Raw genomic sequence first — 22,294 nt, 5'->3', positions numbered from 1 at the left:
GCATACCATAATGATATACATGTAAGTGTTGCCATAACCTTTGTGGTAGGGGCGTGGGTCTTGCATGCGACACGTCGTCTTTATGCACCAAACAGATGTGCCAAGAAAATCCCTCTCTGCATGACAAAGTTAGAGACCAGATAAGACCAACCATACTATATGTGCATTTATTTAGCATTCCGTAATAATTAAAATTCAACCGTGACCTTTTACTCTGAGGAAGAGGTCGTTGGTGTTGCAGGTTACACGTCTTCTTTATGTTCTGAACACAAAAAATAAAACAGATACGGTGTTAAAAGCGCGATTTAAGAATACAAAGCTGTATTAGCGATTGTTAAAATAATCTTCTGGTATTAACTCACCTCAAAAAATATTTTAACACCTTAACGGATTATTTAAAAGCGATAAACAACCAAGCAGATATTTCCAGGCTAAAGTTGAATATATTTTAATTAAGCAATTTAAGAATGCGAAATGAAGATAATGTTTAATGAATAAGATCTTTCTTTTACTATCTAAGATGTCAGTACATACAAGGGGAAGCTGAAAAGCCAGTTTTCGTTGCAAAATGGCAAATACTGACAATATATTTGTTTTTACATAGTTTGATAAATCATGTTCTAAATATGAATGATTAGCTGCTTGTGTTGTTGATTATTCTAAAACCTTCGAATATCTGGTAAGGCCAATTATATGGTTTAGATGATATAATTTGGGCCTAAGAGGAAAATTCTTTGGTCGGAATATAGCTCATTGAGCTAATGTTTCTTGTTAACACATACCCGACTTTAAATAAAGATTCTTTTATCTTGCATCTTGTGTAACAAAAGGGATACATATCAGTGTTAAGACACAGTTTAAACTTCACCGGGGAACTGGTGAAATGTTTGAAAGTTATCTCGGTGCTCGGCAAGGGGAATGTTTCAGCCCTTTTACAGTTCCTATGTATCTTAATGACCTAGAAGACGAGTTGTTTCTGAATGGAGCCAAAGGCATTGTCTTGATACTGTTTTACTCTTTTTATGTACGTACCAAGTTTGGTCACAATAATTCAATCCTTACTAAAGTAATATGGTACCAACGGATTTTCTACTTTTAGAAACAGTGACCTTGACCCCTGTGACCACAAACGATATCGCATTTAAGGTCTCCATAAACTCTTTCTATATATCAAGTTTGGTCACAATATGCCAACCCGAATTAAATTAATTTAATACCATAGGTGTGTTTGAAGGTGTCAAAAGCCAGCCAGCAGCGAGAATGGACTAATGATGAAGTTGACCGCCTCTCATTCAAGAGGTTGTGGGTTTGATCGGAGGTAGGAATTCTTTCTCACAGACTTTCAAAAATTGACACCAGTATTGGTTTCTACCCAGGAAAGGGAATCGAAAGTGATTTTATAAGCTTTCTTTACAATCAAGCTAAAATAAATTAGTATATAATAAACTTAAGTAATGTCAATTTAAAATAACCAAATGCATGGACAAGCAAAAATACTAGGCATTTTTACCAATGACTCTAAAGTGTGATCTTGACCTTTGATCTACAGGCCTGGGCACACACACCATTGTCATGAAGAACATATTCCCTCCATGCATGGCAAAATTACAGCCCAAACACAAATTGTTTACATTGCCTCTACCCGCCAACATAATAACCTAGGTTTTCCTTATGCAAACTGGTTTAAAACACATATTTTCCAACCCAGTAATCCTCTCAGGCCACAAAAACAACACCACCAAACAATGACAACACCACTTGGTGCTTTTTTTACAGATAAACTAAAAAAACTCTTTCATTACCATGAGTATAATTTATTTCTTACATACAAGAAGAGTAACTACATAAACATGACAAAACTTATATCCTGGAAAATAACATAGGTGGAAATGCAGCAGAATTCATTAAACCATGCCAGACACATAATTCATATAATTAAATTTATGTTGCGAAACAAGTAAAATCATACAGTATGTTATACTTAATAATACAATTCTATTATGTTACATAACATGATGATAATAATAAATAATCAAAAAACAAGGACAATAACAATCAATTTCAAATTACTTTTACTTAAAATAAATGTTATTCTATATAGAAATGGGGAAAACAGTAAAATGAATTGAAACAGTTTTTATGATGTTTTTACCTATTGTTTTATTATAAAAAAAACGTCTTAAATAAATATTAAAAATAAATTGTAAATGATTTTATCCAATCATTGATATTCAATTAATCATATTTGTGGATTAGAAAAGCAATAATTACTATTTATACAAAGGCAGACTAGTACTGTTCAAACAATTCAATGAGAGAATGTAATTATGTCTATGGCGTCATTGTAAATGAAAATCAAGAGTGCTGCAGAGCGAAATCAAAGTGCTTGTCTGTAGTTTGTTTGTCCTAAGTCAAAGTTGTTGTTGTGGGCCTTGTTTTAAATGTGCAAATTTTCACTGGAGTTTATTAAAATATCTTGAACAGGTTTTCTGTTATGGTTATAGTGCTTGCATAACGACAACAAAGCCTACCACAACCTCACAAAGGCTATGGCAATAATGAGCCAAAAATTATAAAAAAAAATGTCAAAACTGTCAATCTGTGAGGGTGCAGCTTTAAAACATTCTGTACAATCATGAAGATAATGGAGTCCAGAAAAAATATGCAAAAAACAACAGTTCAATAGAAGAGTTAAAAAAATATCTACAAGTAAAAGCAATAATATATACATACATTCAAAAATGTGAGGCATAACAATAGCAATCACGATAAAACACTGGCTTGAATGAAAAATGCATAACTAACAATAGTTTTGTCATTTTAAAATCAATATCAAACAGACTTGTACTTCATTGAACTTTCTTACCATTTTAGTACAAAAACCAAATTCTGTAATATCCCATTAATTTAATGCCTAAAACGTTCACTAATTACAGCTGTTAATTTCAGGCATGCTTTATAGTGATAAATCCGGCTACAAGAATGATAATCCATTTTTTTTAATTTGCGAGACACATCTTGAAAAGTACTTGCTGAACGTTTTTGTGACATCTCGGCTGTTTACGTGTTGTAATTTATAAAGAAAGTTCCCACAGACTGGGCTATTTCCCCCATGGTTCCAGGGTCCATCTCTTCTCTCTGATCCTCTTCCGCGGAAACTAGCAGACACACAGTCTCCTTTTCATCCTCCGGCGTATCCAGCAAACATGTGGCCGCATGGTGTTCCACCTCTTCTTTTGTCTCGAAACGATTCCCACAACTGTCACACTCGTAAATTACTCTCGATGATTGATTTGCATGGGTTTCCAAATGTTTTGGAAATTCTGCAAGTGTAATGTTTTCGCCACATTTGTCACACTTGACAACAGTCGTTGAATTTTGCTCTCCATGGTAGTTTTCCATGTGCTTTTGTAAAGCCAGCTCATCTCCCTTAAAGAAGTAACCACACTCTGTGCAACTTTGCAACGAGCCCTTTTTCTGTCGTCTTTCCTCTCGCTGACCTTCAAACTCGGCTGCAGCTTCCTGTCCGTGTTTTCGTGCAATGTGGCGTACAACATGTGACTTTGAACCTGTGATTCTCAGACTGCAATGAGGACAGACATAGACAGGATTTTTGCTAGATTTTATCGGGCAATCTTGTATTGCATGGAAACCCCCAGGAACAAACTGTCCACAGTATTTGCATTTTCCCAATGGCTTGTGTGTGAAAGCGTGTTCTTTGAACTTTTTCTCATGTTTGAAGACCTCCGGACACTCCGTACATTCAAATTTAAGATCCTCTGGATTATGACGCTTCAGATGCGTCGTAAGGGAGTGGACAGTCGTGAATTTAGCGCCGCAGTAATCACACTGGTAAGCAGGTATTTCACAGGTTTTATGATGCTCAAGTAATAATTCTTCATTGTCAAATAGCTCAGAGCAACCTCTACATTTTAATATAGATTGTGTCGCCAAAAACTTTGTACAATTCTTCGCATGAACATCAATATCTCTGACAATTTTTCCGCAATAAGAGCATTTTTCTTGCTTCAGAATGTGTGTCTTCATGTGATCGACAAGGTCTTTCTTCTCAAAAAATTTCTTGTCACAATCAACACAAGAAAATCTTCTTGCTTGAGGGAAATGCCTCAGACGATGCCTGTTCAACGTGGACCGAACCGTACACCTCTGGCCACAAATGTCACATGCGAGAGGCCCTTTGAAGTTCTTCAGCTTGAACCTCCTTGTTTTCTTATCCGTATCACCCTCCTTGTCGCCTTCATCATTCTCATCACCAGTGTCCTCAGCATCATCAGAATCCTGTTTCTTGGTTGTGCTTTTCCTTGCCCTTCGTGTCTTTTTCCTAAGTGGCCTCATTACCTGAAAGGATGAAAAATTATTATTATTATTATTATTATTATAACTATTAAAGGGACTAGACACTAGATGGGGCCAAAATTAAAAAAATACAGTATTTCCTCAAGACATGCAAAGAATTATGCCTATAATTATCAATTTAGTATGAGGCCAACATCACTTTACATGGTTAATAGAATATTTTGTCACCATCTAAACTGAGTTTACCCATATAAATATGGCGCATATTGTTTCCCAGTTTCAAGTGTGTATATTTAGCCAGTGAAAGTCAGATGATTAGTACAGATACATAAACCTGACACTATTTTAGAATTTACTGAGATAAAGTTTTTCATATAGATATTTACAGAGTAGACAAACCCAATAAATTTCAAACTGGAAAAATACACAAAAACTGCGAAATGATACATTTGTCATTAGCAATGTAATACATCACTTAGTAAGATTCAATGCATTGTACAAAACGAAATCAATTTATGTAAGTTTTTGATGATTTTCTTTTTTTCTTGCAATGGTATCATCTGGTGTTCAGTCCCTTTAACTTGAAGTTATTATTCAAGGCTAATGTTTCTATTTCAAACTGAAAATAATACCATGAAATAAGTTTGGTATACTGTAGTAGAATCAATATCAGAGCTTTTTAAAAAGATCACCAAGCTTAAAATATCATTTTCTCGTGCAATTTAACAAAAATCCAAATCATTTTTGGAGACCTTATATCTGACAAACTGTAAGAATTTTCCTATGCAAATTAGATTCAATTTCTGTTGTTTAAATGTTATATAGAATATTAATTTCTGAGGATAGATAAGTATTTTCGTGCCCCTAAGTTTTAACAGCAAAATGTAGGAATTTCATGTATTTTATGTTTTTAATCATAAGTTAGTTAATACCTCTTATGACATATTGGTACCTACCATTGTCATTAAATTATCTGCTCTACGATATTTTTGCTTTCAGATTTCATCCATGCTGTCACTATTAGAGCTTATTTTTAAGGAATTTATATTTTCAAATAACTACAAATACCTAAATTGCTCAACTTGTTCTGATTCAGTGCTCTATCTGCCCAAAATAGCATAGGGTGGGGCATCTGTTGCCCTTTTCCAGCACCCTGCTGCCTTTATTCTACACCCTGCTGTGCCAATTTGTTTGACAGAGGCAATTTTTAAAAAAATATATTAAAAAATAAATATATATATATACATAATTTTGACACTAAACGAATAAAAAAAGTTATAGGTCCTATAAGAAACTATAAGTTTAAACAAGAGCACCGCCTGTGGGAGCTGAACACTCGTCTGATTTTATCCTTTTGCGTGTTATTTATTTCAAATTGAACATTTGATATTGAACAGGTATTCCAAAGTTTGAAAGTGATACATGTAGCTTTGATTGTTGTTTGCTCGTAAGCGACCCAAGCACAAAAATTAATAAATCAGACTAGCTAAAGATTACAAGTCCAAAATTAACCCCCACCCTCCCTCTACCCTTCCAAATGTGTGACTCAAAAACCCGTTTGTTATATTGAAAGAATTATCCATTTATTGTCTGCGAAAAAAATGAAATCAATCCAACAAAAATTGAAGAAGCTATGTCCAATTCTCAAATGAAACCAAAATTCATGCTTTTTTACCCAAAAAAACAGGTGAGACTCAGCATCTTTAGGGTACAATGTGAAGAAGGGTATTAGATGAACAAGCTACCCAAGTTTCATCAAAGTGAAAGCTTTGATAGTTTCCATGTAATTAACCTAAACGCAAAACTTAACCAACGACCTTAACGCAAAACTTAACCAACGCTTCGGACAACGACAAAGACAATCAAGTGATGACAATAGCTCTTAATTTTTTTCAAAAATCAGATGAGATAAAAACTTATTTTTGTGTTTTTGGCGAAGGACCTTCTTTCATCAAAAAGCACAAATCTACCATTGTTTTATAGAAGTAAGACACAGAATAAGCTTCAAAGCTTCCATCTTAACTCTGTTGTGAATATTTTGTTAAGTGCATAATTTCACTTGTCTACTTTTCAAGTATTCAATTGCCACAGTAAGTCCTTTGAGACTAAGTAAACCTGGAGATTGAAAATGCTTTATTGATAAAGGTTGTTTAAAGCAACAATTGTTCGGGTTTTGATACATTTACAAGTATCGGACGACATTGGACCGATATCCTTATGGTTGGTGATTTTTTTCTTCTTGCCACACATATGTATCATTAAATCTCTCGATTTTACATTCATTTCTTTGAAAATTTATGCCATCATGTTTTTATGTTAATATTTATAATTGAAAGTTTCTTTAAATTTGAGCTTCTTGTCTGCATCGGAGCGTCTGGCACGGCGCATCAGGTTCAATGTGATAACAGTAGAGTAAAACGTTGCTGATAAGAAAAAAAGATGATCTAAAAAATAACATTTATGCGAAGCCACAAGAGTTTTGAAAGAATGTCGAAACCAATGGATTTTCTGGTCGTAATTGCTATGTTGCCTCATTGTCTGGTTTTGATGTCAAACCACCTTGCAGAACCTACCAAAATCCCACTTAAAACCCATGTCAGAGTCTGACGTCAAATGTTTGCTGGGATGCAAGCCCTCAACTGTTTTTCTTCAGACTTTTATCAAGCTTGAAATCAACAACAATAAGAACGGTGGTTACGGCTTCGACCTACGATACGGGATATCAACGGTTCAAGCCCCAATATGGGCTTCTTCTCATACATGTATGTCCAGTTGCCGACCCAGACGCTAGTTAAATAATTGGTTCCAAAATGCCAGTTGCCAAGCATATTAAATAGAAATAGAGAGTAATGATTTAGATGCTCAATGTGTCTCCTTAGTCCAACAAAGTGGCCCTTAATTGAGAGGGGGGACAAAACAACAATAACAAACACCTTACTTTACTTTTATACACAAAAACATCATTTAATATATAACTGTTCAAACACACAAGATGAATCAAACACATCAAGAAAAACTTCAATCTAACTTGAGTTAATCTAATGATTGGTTAATACATTTATATTACAAGTACACTGCACAAAAGGAACATCAAAAGTTCAAATCATTTCAATGAGATGCACAAACATTATCTGATTACATTCTTAAAACTTTTGAACAGCAGTAACAATGAACTTCTAACATAACATAGTACAGGTTAAAAGGACCAGCTCATGGTTTGTAAAATTCACCATTTCCAAAAAAAAAATTATGCTACAGAATAACATGTGGCAAGACCACAATTTTGAATAGCCTTACTAACGGGATTCAGCATTTTGTTGTAGTGTGATTTGACATTATCACATATGTTATCAATGTCTTCTCAAAAGCCAAAATATCCATCATACGTTGTATCTTAGTCCTTGTGGCCTAGTGGTTTAGGTGTTGTTGGTTCACACCCAACTAAAACCAAAATGTTTTTGTAAAAAAAAATCTGCAATTATGGTATCATAGATTAAAATAATGATAAAGTAAATCTTTTCAGATGCATTAACAGGAAAGCTAATGTTTGGTCTAAAAACATGAGCGAGTCCCTTAAATTAAAGGGAAGAATCAGTATGGTGAGGAATACAATACACTATCATTAATTGTGTCATAATCGTTAGTTGAAACAGTTCCATCCACAATAAGTGACTCATTTGTGCTGGTATTTGGATAATTCTCAGAACATGTGTCTACATGCGCTTTTGCTTGACCCAGTGTTTTAAAATGTTGCTTACAAAATCCACATTCGTACGGTGAATTTTTTACACATCGTTTTTCATGATTCTCATGTTTCAAATAATCTTTAAATTTCCGGCCACATTCTGAGCAAGGAAAACCCTCAGACTCTTTCCGAAGGCCAGCACCTTCCCTGAAGCTTTCTGCATATTCTGGATGTTTTCTTTTCAAATGCCTCAAAATTGCTGCATTGCCTCCACTGATTGCAACATTGCATACCGGGCAACTCAGAGGATGGTTTTTATTTCGAGCTGAGCACTTGTATACCTCATGGAAACCACCTGGAACTAGCTCGTTGCAATATTTGCACTCCATGTCTGGCTGGTGTGAGAAGCCATGCCTCTTAAGAGCCATTTTGTTAAGAAATTCTTTAGAACAAACTTCGCACAACAACTTCTCCCTCTTTGTGTTATGACATTCCAAGTGAGTTTTAAGCCCGTTTTCTGTACTGCATGAAAGGCCACATTTATGGCATTGGTAGGACCGAACACGCTCACACGCTGTCATATGGTCATTCAACAGTGCCTGAGAATTAAAAAGATTTTTACATCCACGACAAGAAAATAATGATTGAGTCTTCAAAAATCTCTTGCAACCCGCATAGTGTTTCTCCAAATCAGGAACGTTCTTCCCACAATAATCACAACGCACTTTCGGCTTGTGCGTTCTCATATGTCTTTTAAGGTCGCTGTCTTCAAAGAATTTCAACGGACAGCCAGGATGAGTGCAAGGATGTTTCCGTTCAGAGTCAAAATGCCAGCGCCGATGCCTGTTATAGCTCACCAACCTCCCAAGCTTAATTCCACAAATGTCACACACCCAATAATGTCCCTTTTCGTTCCTCATTGGTCTACTCTTGATCGGCCTGAGCGCCTGAAATTGTGAACTTACAAACTAAACCTTACAGAAAGTTTATACAAGATAAATAAGTTCTAAAAAGAAATTGAGATAAAGCTAGAGCTGCAACGATTTACTTATAGGTCGATTCGATTCAACTTATTGCTGCTTTTCAATATTAAGCTGTATATTCATTGCAATCATGAACTAGAAGCGCCGCAATGCGACGAAACCAGGTTTTTGTTATGGGCAATCAGAAATTATAGCCAATAATTTGTTGTATGACTTTATCTTTACTTTTATTTAAGAGACGTTACTGAAGATTACTGTTGGCGGAAACCATTTTTCTATTTTTAGTAATAGTGACCTTGACCTTAGCCCCTCCCCACTCAAAAGCAATCCCAAGCTAGCTCTTCACATAAGCTACCTACACACTAAGTTTCATCAATATCTATCAATGCTAACTAAAGTTATTGGGCAGAAACCATTTTTCTATTTTAAGTAACAGTGACCTTGACCATTTTTTTTTTAAAGTAATAGTGACCTTGACCTTAGCCCCTCCCCACTCAAAAGCAATCACAAGCTAGCTCTTCACATAAGCAACTTACACACCAAGTTTCATCAATATCGGTCAATGCTAACTAAAGTTATTGGGCAGAAACCATTTTTCTATTTTAGGTAACAGTGACCTTGACCATAGCCCCTCCCCCCCAATAGCAATCCCAAGCTAGCTCTTCACATAAGCTACCTACACACCAACTTTCGTCAATATCTATCAATCCTAACTAAAGTTATTGGGCAGAAACCATTTCCCTATTTTTAGTAACAGGCGACCTTGACCTTAGCCCCTCCCCCCTCAAAAGCAATCCCAAGCTTAGGCTCTGTACATAAGCTACCTACACACCAAGTTCCATCAATATCGGTCAATGCTAACTAAAGTTATTGGGCAGAAACCATTTTTCTATTTTAAGTAACCTCGACCATTTTTCTATTTTAAGTAATAGTGACCTTGACCTTAGCCCCTCCCCACTCAAAAGCAATCACAAGCTAGCTCTTCACATAAGCAACTTACACACCAAGTTTCATCAATATCGGTCAATGCTAACTAAAGTTAATGGGCAGAAACCATTTTTCTATTTTAAGTAACAGTGACCTTGACCTTAGCCCCTCCCCCCTCAATAGCAATCCCAAGCAAGCTCTTCACATAAGCTACCTACACACCAACTTTCGTCAATATCTATCAATCCTAACTAAAGTTATTGGGCAGAAACCATTTTATTTTTTTTGTAACAGGCAACCTTGACCTTAGCCCCACCTCCCTCAAAAGCAATCCCAAGCTAGCTCTATACATAAGCTACCTACACACCAAGTTTCATCAATATCTGTCATTGCTAACTAAAGTTATTGGGCAGAAACCATTTTTCTATTTTAAGTAAGTGACCTTGACCATTTTTCTATTTTAAGTAATAGTGACCTTGACCTTAGCCCCTTCCCACTCAAAAGCAATCCCAAGCTAGCTCTTCACATAAGCTACCTACACACTAAGTTTCGTCAATATCTATCATTGCTAACTAAAGTTAATGGGTAGAAACCATTTTTCTATTTTTAGTAACAGTGACCTTGACCTTAGCTCCAACCCCCTCAAAAGCAATCCCAAGCTAGCTCTTCCCATAAGCTACCTACACACCAAGTTTCATCAATATCTATCAATCATAACTAAAGTTATTGAACAGAAACAAATGTTTGACGCCCGCCCGCCCAACGACAACCCAATTCTAATAACCCGGTTTTCGTTGAAAACCTGGTTAAAAACTAGGACAGTGTTTTATCAAGAACAAATTTTAATTAACAAAACTTTGTTTACATAGTTAAATACCAAAAAAATTACATAATTGAAATATCTGTTTATAAAATTGAAATGATTAACAAAACATGACATTATTTTGTTATTCATTTAAATTTTATTTACAGATACGGTAGTTTCTGTTATAAAGGTGTACATGTCGAACCTTATAATTTGAAGGACTTTAATTTTAAACATTTTAACATGTACCCGGTATATGTATCTAACTTATCACTTGACATTAAAATGCTAAATATACACACTAAAAACAAGGAAACCATAAAATGCCATTTAAAAAACTGAGACAGAAACAAGATACTGTGAAATCATTAATGTTCGTGGGCATGAAATTTCGTGGTTTGCCGAAAAAAAAAAAATTCGTGGGTACTTGAATTCGTGGATTTTCATTTTTGAAAAAAAATAAAATCGAACATGCGATCGTCCTAGATCATCTGCATAATATCCACGCGCTTGCCCGTGATTTCCGTCTTCTACGTCACTCGGTTTATGACACTCGCTAATGTGGTACGACATGCCAATTAGTGCATATACCCATGTCACTTATCGATTTAATTGGGAATAAAGGTAATAAAAGAAGATGTACCCTGATCATAAATACAGATAGGGAAAGCCATTGAATGCCAATTAAGAATTTTGCAAACTGTGAAAGCACCGAAAAGGTGCGTATATTGTCACGTTCGGTGCTTAGTAACCTTCAATGTACTAGTAATTGATTTATTATTTCATTAAATAAAAACATCGAGTACAGACACTCATCACGCACATCTTGGGCGTCTTTGGGCGCTTGTTTCCAGGATAGAATCGAGTCGATTCGGAACGTGTAACTCGCGTAAAATGCCCTTACACCGGGAACCGGTAGTAGAGTTGTTCGCTGTAAATCATGCACGCATCGTTGTTAACTTTACTTTCCGCCATTTTGTTCTCATGTAGTTCTCGGTCCTCCCGGTTTGTAGGTAGTGTGGAATTTTGACCCGAGAACAATGTTCTTGGACCTTGTTCGTGTCGTGGATCACCCAACCCATGAAAACCACGAACATTAATGCCCCACGAACATTAATGATTTCACAGTATTCTTTTACTCATGATTTTGGAATCACCTGGTCTCTAAGTCCTTTAATGCTAGGCTATCATATGGTAGATGAAGATACACTTCAAACTCAAAAGAATTCAGAGTTTATTTCCCAAATAGGAGAAACTGAATGTTAAGCTGCCTCTATTTACTAATATTGAACTTTATATTGAAAGTCGAGCTACATTATGTGGAAGAAAATATCTTTATTGTGTCTCCATCAGGGCTTGTTTTCAGAGGCCACAGCAGGGTGTAGTAAAAAAGCATCAGGGTGCTGGGAAAGGGTAGCAGAGTGCCCCACCCTGAAAAACTTTTGACTTAAAAACATTCTTGATATTCAAATGAAACTTTGTACACATGTTGCCAGAGATCATAAACACAGCTTAGTGCGGGAAACTACTAGCAAAGGTACCATATAAACATAAAGGACATATTTTTTATTTCTGTACAATATCAAAATTAATCTCATATTTCAGTGCAAGATCAAAATTTAATTTATATTGCAGTGCAAGATCAAAACCATTTTCATATTTCAGAGCAAGATCATGAAATTTCACATTTCTGTGTAATATCAAAAGTACGGTAATATAACATTTCTTTGCAAGATCAAAAGCTAATTCTCATTTCAGTTTAACATCAAAAGCTATTATACATTTCAGTGCAAGATCATGATTTATTTCACAGACTGACAGAGTGATCACAAATACATGTAGCAATATTTTTGGCAAAGAGTAAAACTATGTAATAAGGTGGACATAAAAATACACATGTACATTTGTGGGTATGTATGTTTAAGTATGGTTATGAGTCCATTTCACTGTTTTCAGCTTGTTCCAAGACCCGGCTTACTTCATTTACAGATGCAAAACTGCTTGGCAAGTCAGGATTTTCTGTATCATGAATTGATTCAACAGGGACATAATCCTGTCCTAAAAATGATGACATATTTTGATTTGCTTGATCAGCATTAGCATCATAACCCATCAACGATGAACGAAATTGTAATGTATACGGAATATTCACCATCTGTGGCAGTGAAACAGTATGATCATCAATGTTACATGGTGTAAATGGTAAGCTTGTGACAGCTACCGCTGTAAACATATTAGGTGATGATCCAGACATTTCAAGATTTCTATCTTGTTGAAATGTTCCGAAAGTATCGGCAGTTTCAATAAGTTTAGCTTCACTGTTCATCTCCGCAACAGAACATATCGTCTTCAATTCTAACGGTGTACTACAAGATGACACTGTATCAGCTCCATCAGACATATCTCTATTAGAATTAGCGATATTTCTTGCATCCATATTTTGTGAATCTGGTCCCTGGAGCACAGTTTTATTCACTGAATCATCGGCTGGCACTGTAACAGCTCTGATTAGAACAATGTTCATCTGTCTGTCATCACTCGCTTTGTTTTCTTCACTGCTTTCTTCCTGCTTAACAGTCACTGCAGATTCAGTCTGCTGTGGTTCCAACATGTCTCTATGAGCTGTTCTCAGATGCCGGTTGAGCCCACTTTTGTATTTAAATGCGGACCCACATTCGCAGGTAAATGTGACTTGAGTGTGGAAGGCCTGATGATGGTCATCGAGACTGGCTTTCCTTTTAAATTCGGCGTCACATTCTGGGCATTGATATGTTGTTGAAACCTGACACATCTTTCTATGATACCGCATAGAAAATTCATTATGATAAGATTGGTGGCAGAGATCACATGTAAATGGCTTTTTGCCTGAATGTTTATTCAGGTGATACTCATACAGTGCTTTTCTAAAGAATACTTTATCACATCCTTCAATAGGACACCTAAACTCCTTCACTGATTCACACTTTATGCCATGTGTTACGAGATGTCTTTTAAGCTCTGTGGTGCGTTTAAACTTTCTTCCACATACATGACACACAACTAACTCGGAATGCTTCAAATCCATGTGCTTAAATTTTTCGTCTTCTGTACTGAAAAAGATGTTGCAAGCGGAGCAGCGTATTTGGTCGGGAAGGTGAGAACGAAGGTGCCGTGTTATATTGTTCTTCCTTTTTGACGTTATCCCACATTCTTTGCATGTGAAGGTATGTATTCCTGTGACGGGGTCTCGTTTCTTGGTAAACATGTCTTCGAAGTGATCCATGTACAAACTTTGGTCATGATCTGACTGTGTATCAGCCTCTGTTTCCTGTTCTGTTTGGCTGTTGGAGTCTTTTGTAAGATGGCCTGTCTGGGACTCCTACAAGATGTGATTTATAATTATTGTTGGTGTCAACATGATACATTTGGTAGATTATAGGTAGATTAATATAATGTTTATCAATGCTCAGAGTAGAATTTTTTATGAACAATTCTTTGTAAGCAATTTACATCAAAAAGTGATACTGTAAAAGCGATACTAATTTAGACATGAGCATCAGAGAAGATTGAAAAATATAGAAACAAAGTTGATTTTAAACTTTTAAAACTACTTGTAAAATTTTATTAATAAAATCTGTAAACTCACCTCAATTAATATCTGGAAGGAAAAAGTGTCCAAAATATGTTTTCCAGCCTAGCTATAAATTTGGCTTACCGGTAAAATAAGACTTATTTGTCAGCACCAGATTCATACATGTATCTTGATTTGTTCATTAAAATTTCAATCAGTAATTCACAAAGAATTCTACACTGATGCATTTTAACTTCACAGCATACTTTAGATATCTGGTGAAACCCTATGTTCTTAGCTTGTCCTTCTTTTCATGCATTATCCACTTGAATCATATCTATAATGTTTGACAAATCATAATTGGTTTACAAGTACCAGAGATGGTTAATTACAATGCACCAGTCAATTATAACCACGCCCCCCTCCCCCTAAGTCCGGGGGTATACCGGAGATAGCCGGGGATATGGGGTGTTTTTACCTTTCAGATGGTCCTGCAGTGCCAGGTGAATATGTTGGTTTTGTCTTCGCTTTAAATATAGCGGGGAATGGGCCTTACCTAGGGTCCCTGGGTTGTGGGTATTTTACCATCTGTTCATCCCCACAGGGCGGGACTTTTACCTTGGCTGGACCAAAAGTCAAAGTCCTCGCTATTCCCCGGACCTGGGGGAGCCGTGGTTACAATTGACTGGTGCATAAGGACAATAATCTCTCTAGTTTGAATCAACTCACATGATACAGTTCTTTTGATCTCTTTGTTAATCAGACATCGTCAAAATACATCTAATGAAAACCACAAAAAACATATTTACGACGATTTGCAAGCAGATGCCAATGAGCGTCACTTTTTTTCTAGTTGGCCGATGGTCAAAACATGGAATATAAGTATCTATCATGTGTTTCAGGTACGGATCATAAAATCCGAGGGCACGCGCGTAAGCCGGTAACGAGGCTTGCCGAGTTACCGGTCACGCAGCGTGCCCGAGGGTCGGATTTTTCGATCCGGACCGGAAACACATGATTGATATTTTTTCTTGCATACCTAAAGTTATGAATTTGTGGAAAAATTGACGTAGAAAACGCACTTTTGTACATTTCACCAAAAAGCGTGTGCGCCATTGTGTACTGACGTCATAAAGCGCAGTAATTTTAAATCACTATCGACGTCAAATAGTTCCTTTAAAAATCGCGCTTTTACGATTATTTCTTTTCAATATTAATTAAAAGTGTTGTATACTTATATTTTTAATTCCGCTTTATTGAAATTGCATAATATACTTTTCATAAACCATACAATATGGCGTTGTTGCGCGGGACTCATCTTACATGGGGGGTGTAAGATGAGTTTTTCCAGCACCGGTCACATGACCGGAAACACATGTCCGTTATGCAAGAATATAAAGAGCCATAGTGCAGATTGTCAAAACAGAGAATTATTGGAGCCATAGTGCCATTTGTCAAAACATGAAATTATTAGAGTCATAGGGATGGGCCGTACTATGCAAGTTTTGTCATTGGCAACAAACTAAACTTAAAGGGCACGGATGAAAGATTAAAAATAAAAAAGGGTGTTAAATTACTAAAACTCCATTTATACAATACATTACATTGTACATTATACAGTATATTTTTTTTTCTAAAATATGAAATCCAGTCTTAATACTGACATTGTTCTGCATATAAATATTATGTATGTTGGCATAATAACCAAAGGTTTTTGTTTTTTTACACCACCAATGATGAGAACCACGCCAGAACAACAATAGTAACACCTCAATATTCCCCCCCTTGAGAAAATTTATACCTTATTCATGTACCTCAAAAATATTATGTTTCGAGTTGTTGGAAATTGTTTACATTTGCACATAAAAATATGACCTTACATCATGTTACATAAAGTTACATGTACATTGTATGTGTCATCTTCCAAACAAGAGGGCCAAATGGCCCTGAATCGCTCACCTGTCATATATTGGACATTCTTCACTATAACACATATAGAGAAAACCCATCAGCCCCGGGGTGTGGCCAATTTTGACCCCAGGGCCATAATTTGAACAAACTTTGTAGAGGTCCACTAGACGACGAATCATGCCAAATATCTAAGCTCTAAGCCACGTAAGTTCAGAGGAGATGATTTTTGAAGTTTTCACTATAAACATATTGAGAATACCCATGACCCCCCGGGGCGGGGCCAATTTTGACCCCAGGGCCATAATTTGAACAAACTTTGTAGAGGTCCACTAGACGATGAATCATGCCAAATATCTAAGCTCTAAGCCAAGTAAGTTCAGAGCAGAAGATTTTTTAAGTTTTCACTATAAACATATAGAGAAAACCCATGACCCCCCGGGGCGGGGCCAATTTTGACCCAAGGGCCATAATTTGAACAATCTTGGTAGAGGACCATTTGGTGATCCTACCTACCATATATCAACGGCCTAAGCCTTGTGGTTTGGGAGAAGAAGATTTTTTAAAGTTTTTCCTTTTGGTTGCCATGGCAACCAGAGTTCTGCATGGAATTGAATTCTTTGAACAACTTTGATAGAAGACCACCCAAGGAACATCCCTATGAAGTTTTATTAATATTGGCCCAGCGGTTAAGGAGGAGATGTCTTTTAAGTAAATTGTTGACGGACGATGCACGACGGACGCCGGACAAAAGGCGATCACAAAAGCTCACCTTGTCACAAAGTGACAGGTGAGCTAAAAACAAACAAAAGAAGCTCTGACTGCATTTTGCCATCTGCTTGTGACAGCCTAAAACCTGTACAATCATTCTATAATACTGCAAATTAATTCCAGTATTTCTTTACCAGATGAATTTTAAATAGGATCCAGTGTTTGTGGTCCTTGTCTAAACAAGCCGAGGACTCAATATACTACATTGTAAGATAAAAGGACAGGCGTTATGTATTTATATAAAAAAAATGAGTAAGAATTCAGAAAATGAAGTTCATGCAAACATGTTACTTCATAGATTAACCACAAAAAGGCATGATGGTGGAGTTACAGTCAAACCCTTTAGGATGAAACTCTCATTCTTGTGGAAAGGACAGATTTCTTTCTACTGAAGGTAATCCTGCTTGGCTTGAATTTCCCGAGACTTGAGGTATTTATGCCGGTCCCTTGGGAGTTCGAGCCAACAAGGTTCGACTGTATTGAATTTGTTTGCAGTATTATACAATGTATAGACATAGTACTTGTGTATGAAGGAAACCTACCGGTGGCTCAGGTTGAATGATTTCATCCACTGCCTCTGTACCATCCAGGTTCACTCGTACAGTTACAGCACTGGAGCTATCAGCCTTTTCACTCTCTGTAGTCTGACTAGCTGATTTTGATACTGCAGAGCCGAGGTATGAATGATCATCTAGGTCGGTGTCCATTTCACCAGTATAATCATCATCATTATCCCCATCATTGTCTGCATCATTGTCTACAATTTCTTGCTTTACTAAGGTGGTTTTACTTAGAGGAGATGAGATCAGTTTGGCATGCTTCACAACAGGAGCAGCAGATAGTGTCACTGTCCCACCAGCCTTGCGTTTCCGATCTGAAGGCCTGACTGCACGAAGGAGGGTTACCGACGGAATGGTGTCAATATTGCTTTTAACCATCCCCCCAATTTCCTCTGTGGTCACTGACAAGTCTGCAAAAACACAAGTACAGTGTTCAAATCATTTCTAAAGGTTGTTGTGACCTCAAGCAAAACCATAATTAAGAGTTACTTCAATCAGGCTTCGAACAGTATACATGTTTATCACTGATCAGAAGTAGTTAATTTTAATATCTTACTGGTACGCAAAGCAAAATATATTGTACTGTTTAGTAGTGATGGGCAATCGGTTGAATTTTACAATCGATAATCGGTTACAATCGGAGACCATCAACCGATTAGACATCGGCTATAATCGGATATTATAGAGCAGTGGTTGCTAGTGATATACTTGAAGGTAATGGGCATCACTTCGTCTATGTAAGCTGAATTAAATATATAAACCAAACAATAGAACCTACATATTCATTTTTCAGGAAACTAACAAACATAAAACAGAAAAAAATATATTTTTAAGTTAAAAAGAAAAAAACACCAACATTAAACTGAAATGTATACATCAGAAATTTCAAAGTCACCAGTATGAATCTACCAGTAAATGTTTGTTTAGAAATATTGTCTGGTCAATGAGATATGGGTTCATTCTACATCTCTTCTTGCTCATCACCTGTGATCTAGTTACTGTATACCTATTTTGCGTAAGCCTTTTTGCAAAGGCAACATACGCCTCGCTTATGTCAAGGTTTTCTTTGGTTGGAGGTCCTGGTTTGATTTTCTAAATGCAAAAAAGAGCCAGACTTTAGATTTCGCTTTCCCACCCGGATAATTGTTCCGCATGTCGTCATGCCATTCTTACGAATTGTACCCAAAGAAAAATGAGCAGAAATGTCGGCAAGATAAAAAAAATCGTCAATTAATACTGAGTAACCTCCCTTGATAAATTTGTTTGATGTTCCGCGATAATCGATTATGATAATTTACAATCGATTATCGCCGATTTTGAAGCTTTCCGATCAATTTTCGATTATAATCGATCATCGGCCCATCACTACTGTTTAGCGCACACCATTTTAATCAAACATAAACTTATAGGAGCATGTACCTTATTCAATATAGAAATTTTTATTTAAACAAAACTAATTTAAAGGAGAGTTTTATCAACTTTAGTCATGGTTTCGAGGAGTTAACCCTTTTAGTAATGCCGCAATCATTATTCTTCTGTCGACTGATCAGGCTCCAAGGTCTGAAAATCCAAACTCTGTGGAATGTGGACAGTAAATAAATTCATTGTTATGGTTGCAAAAGCGAAAATGCTAGGAGGGAAACGGAAAGTTGGTCTTACTCATCAAGTGTGATGTATAACCTAATATTCTAACATGTATGTGGGCATGTACATGTATACCTGGTTTCTTGAATGGCCAGCCCTGATCAGTGAAGTAAGACTTGAGAGCCATCTCCTGGTCCACAGTAACATACAGCATCATCAGGTAGCTACCCATGTTGACTGGCTGTGGACTGAATTGCGTCAATACACCAACAGTCTGAAATTACCAGTAAACAAAGTTATATTTTTGTCAGAAAAAACTACTAGATTTTACTTGTTTAGTTTGGTAGATCTACTCTTGTTTTAGACAAACTGCTATTTGAGATATACTCCACCATTGGTAAGAGCAGGAATTAGAGCTTGTTTTATTAGGGTTTTAAATTTAAAACAAGACCTGTCACAGTATGTGACAAATGCCCCCGAATGTGACATTGACCTATGAACAAGGTCAGTACATGAAAAGTTGATCTTGCCTTTACGTGTCAAATACATATGGCAAGTTATTTTAACTTGCCTCTGAACATAAAGAAATACCACCCATACTTGACAACCTACACTGTTATGTCCTTATATTCAGCATTCCATTGTGAATAAACACTAAGAGTATCTTTCACCTTAGAGGTAGGGACATGGGTCTTGTACCCGACACATCGTCTTGGTACATGTATGTCAAACACATGTGGCAAGTTATTTTAAAATCTGTCCATACAAGAGAAAGTTACAGCCCGGACATGACAAACTATACTCTGTGTCCTTATATGCAGCATTCCATTGTAAATAAACACTAAGTGTGACCTTGAACTTAGAGGTAGGGACATGGGTCTTGCACGCGACACGTTGTCTTGGTATGTCGAACACATGTGGCAAGTCATTTTAAAATCTGTCCATACAAGAGAAAGTTACAGCCCAGACACGACAACCTATACTCTGTCCTTATATATGCAGCATTCCATTGTGAATAAACAACTAAGTGTGACCTTGACCTTCGAGGTAGGGACACAGGTCTTCCACACAACACATCGTCTTGGTATGTGGAACACATGTGGCAAGTTATTTCAAAATCTGTCCATAAAAGGGAAAGTTACAGCCAAGACACCACAACCTATACTCTATGTCTTTATACATGTATGCAGCACTCCATTGTGAATAAACACCTAAGTGTGACCTTGACCTTAAAGGTAGGGACACGGGTCTTGCACGCGACACGTCGTCTTGGTATGTGGATATCATGTGGCAAGTCATTTTAAAATCTGTCCATACAAGGGAATGTAACAGCCCTGACACGACAACCTATACTCTATGTCCTTATATGCAGAACTCCATTGTGAATAAACACCTAAGGGTGACCTTGACCTTAGAGGTAGGGACACAGCTCATGCACGTGACACGTCATCTTGGTATGTGGAACATATGTGGCAAGTTATTTTAAAATCTGTCTATAGAAGGGAAAGTTACAGCCCGGACACGACAACCTATACTCTATGTCCTTATATGCAGCACTCCATTGTGAATAAACACCTAAGTGTGACCTTGACCTTAGAGGTAGGGACACAGCTCTTGCACGTGACACGTCGTCTTGGTATTTGGAACATATGTGGCAAGTCATTTTAAAATCTGTCTATAGAAGGGAAAGTTACAGCCCAGATACGACAACCTATACTCTATGTCTTTATATGCAGCACTCCATTGTGAATAAACACCTAAGTGTGACCTTGACCTAAGAGGTAGGGACACAGCTCATGCACGTGACACGTCATCTTGGTATGTGGAACATATGTGGCAAGTTATTTTAAAATCTGTCCATACAAGGGAAAGTTACAGCCCGGACACAAGTTATCGGACACACGGACGGACAGCCGGTGCGATTTTAATATGCCCACCTTCGGGGGCATAAAAAAATGTACTCGCAAATTTTAATTCACGAGTGCTAAAAATGCCAACTTGCATAAGTATTTAAGAGGTGATGGGCTTGGGTCCCACAGTGGGTAAATTTCTCTTGCTAATGTAACGGTCCGCTGAAGGCGGCGGATGTGCGTTCATAGTATAACATTCTGTTATAGACGGAAGTATGTTTATAGTATGTATGTTAACTTGGTTGGTAATATGCAAATTAGCAAAGCCCCGGCTCTGTTTAGATTGAGAATTTACTGTATATAAAGACCAGTGAACAGGGTCGAGCATGCTTTTCTCTGAAGGGATCTGCTGGCCTTATTTGACGTCGCACATTACAAATGGTGGCAGCTGTGGGATGTTGACAACTGGCGAATAGCAGTTGCCTTACCCACGAGTTTCCTAGACCAAGACTCAGGACGAGTCTTCTCAGAGGGTAAACTTGTGTAACAGTCTGCTGTAGGGGGCGGATGTGTGTTCATAGTATAACATTCCATTATGGACTGAAGTACCTTCATAGTACGTATCTTTACTTGGTTGGTAATATGCAAATTAGCAAAGTCCCTGTGTGGATTGAGAATTTAGTGTATAAAAGATCAGTGGACCCACCCCTTCAGGGTCGAGCATACTTTTCTCTGAATGGATGTGCTTGCCTTGTTTGACGTTGCACTTTACACTAGGTTTGTTTTCTTGGAATAATAGAAAGGAGTGCTACTGCCAGAGTAGGACTATAAGCAATATAAGGTTGTTGGTGTGGAAGCAAGAACCTGTGCTAGTCGTTCTAAATTGCTGTCCAAGCATATTTTTAAATGATATTTAGTCCAGACTAAACATTAAAAAATAAGCCTGGACAGCATTTTAGAATGACAAGAACATGTGTCACACTGTTCGCTTGGGCAGAAGAGAACTGTGCAGAGCTCTGTCAGTCTCTCTTTCAAGCAGCGAACCAGATAAATATTTACACTCGGTTTACTTTATCCCTACAGCTACTGTTCAAAAGTCCAATTCTGTTATTTTTTGGAGTTTCAAACTTGATGTGGGCGGATATTAGCTAAATGGATTGAAACAGTAAAAAATAAACATGACAGTAGTATACTTATCACAAAAGTGAGGAATAACATTCATTGTTTTTACATTAAAGGACCTACTTCAGACTAACTTTGATTTATTCGGTGAACGCGTTCGTTTCCGCCATTGAGTTATTGAACCCGAAATAAAAATTGAGCGAAAGCAAACCAGGCTACATAATACTATTAC

General features: G+C 36.9%; 1 protein-coding gene across 5 annotated transcripts; it reads right to left on the bottom strand.

Annotated features, from left to right (window-relative positions):
• Positions 1-1,807: 1,807 nt before the first annotated feature.
• Positions 1,808-22,238, bottom strand: LOC128212163 (zinc finger protein 569-like). Of its 5 annotated transcripts, none has more exons than XM_052917464.1 (4): positions 22,197-22,238; positions 19,226-19,364; positions 17,489-17,916; positions 1,808-4,359 (listed from the first exon to the last, which is right to left on the bottom strand). In XM_052917464.1, the coding sequence occupies exons 2-4, from the start codon at positions 19,320-19,322 to the stop codon at positions 3,061-3,063; spliced, it is 1,824 nt and encodes a 607-aa protein (XP_052773424.1). In that variant the 5' UTR covers positions 19,323-19,364; positions 22,197-22,238; the 3' UTR covers positions 1,808-3,060. The 5 variants fall into 5 exon arrangements, with proteins under 5 accessions (XP_052773424.1, XP_052773425.1, XP_052773421.1 ...); XM_052917465.1 differs by lacking the exon at positions 1,808-4,359 and adding an exon at positions 7,300-8,949; XM_052917461.1 differs by lacking the exon at positions 1,808-4,359 and adding an exon at positions 12,366-14,075.
• Between the last annotated feature and the right edge of the window lie 56 nt (positions 22,239-22,294).

This window comes from Mya arenaria, chromosome 12, assembly GCF_026914265.1.
Source record: "Mya arenaria isolate MELC-2E11 chromosome 12, ASM2691426v1".
Classification (NCBI taxonomy): Eukaryota; Metazoa; Mollusca; class Bivalvia; order Myida; family Myidae; genus Mya; species Mya arenaria.
Note: the sequence above shows the minus strand (reverse complement) of the source record. Positions and strands in the feature narration are given on the sequence as shown.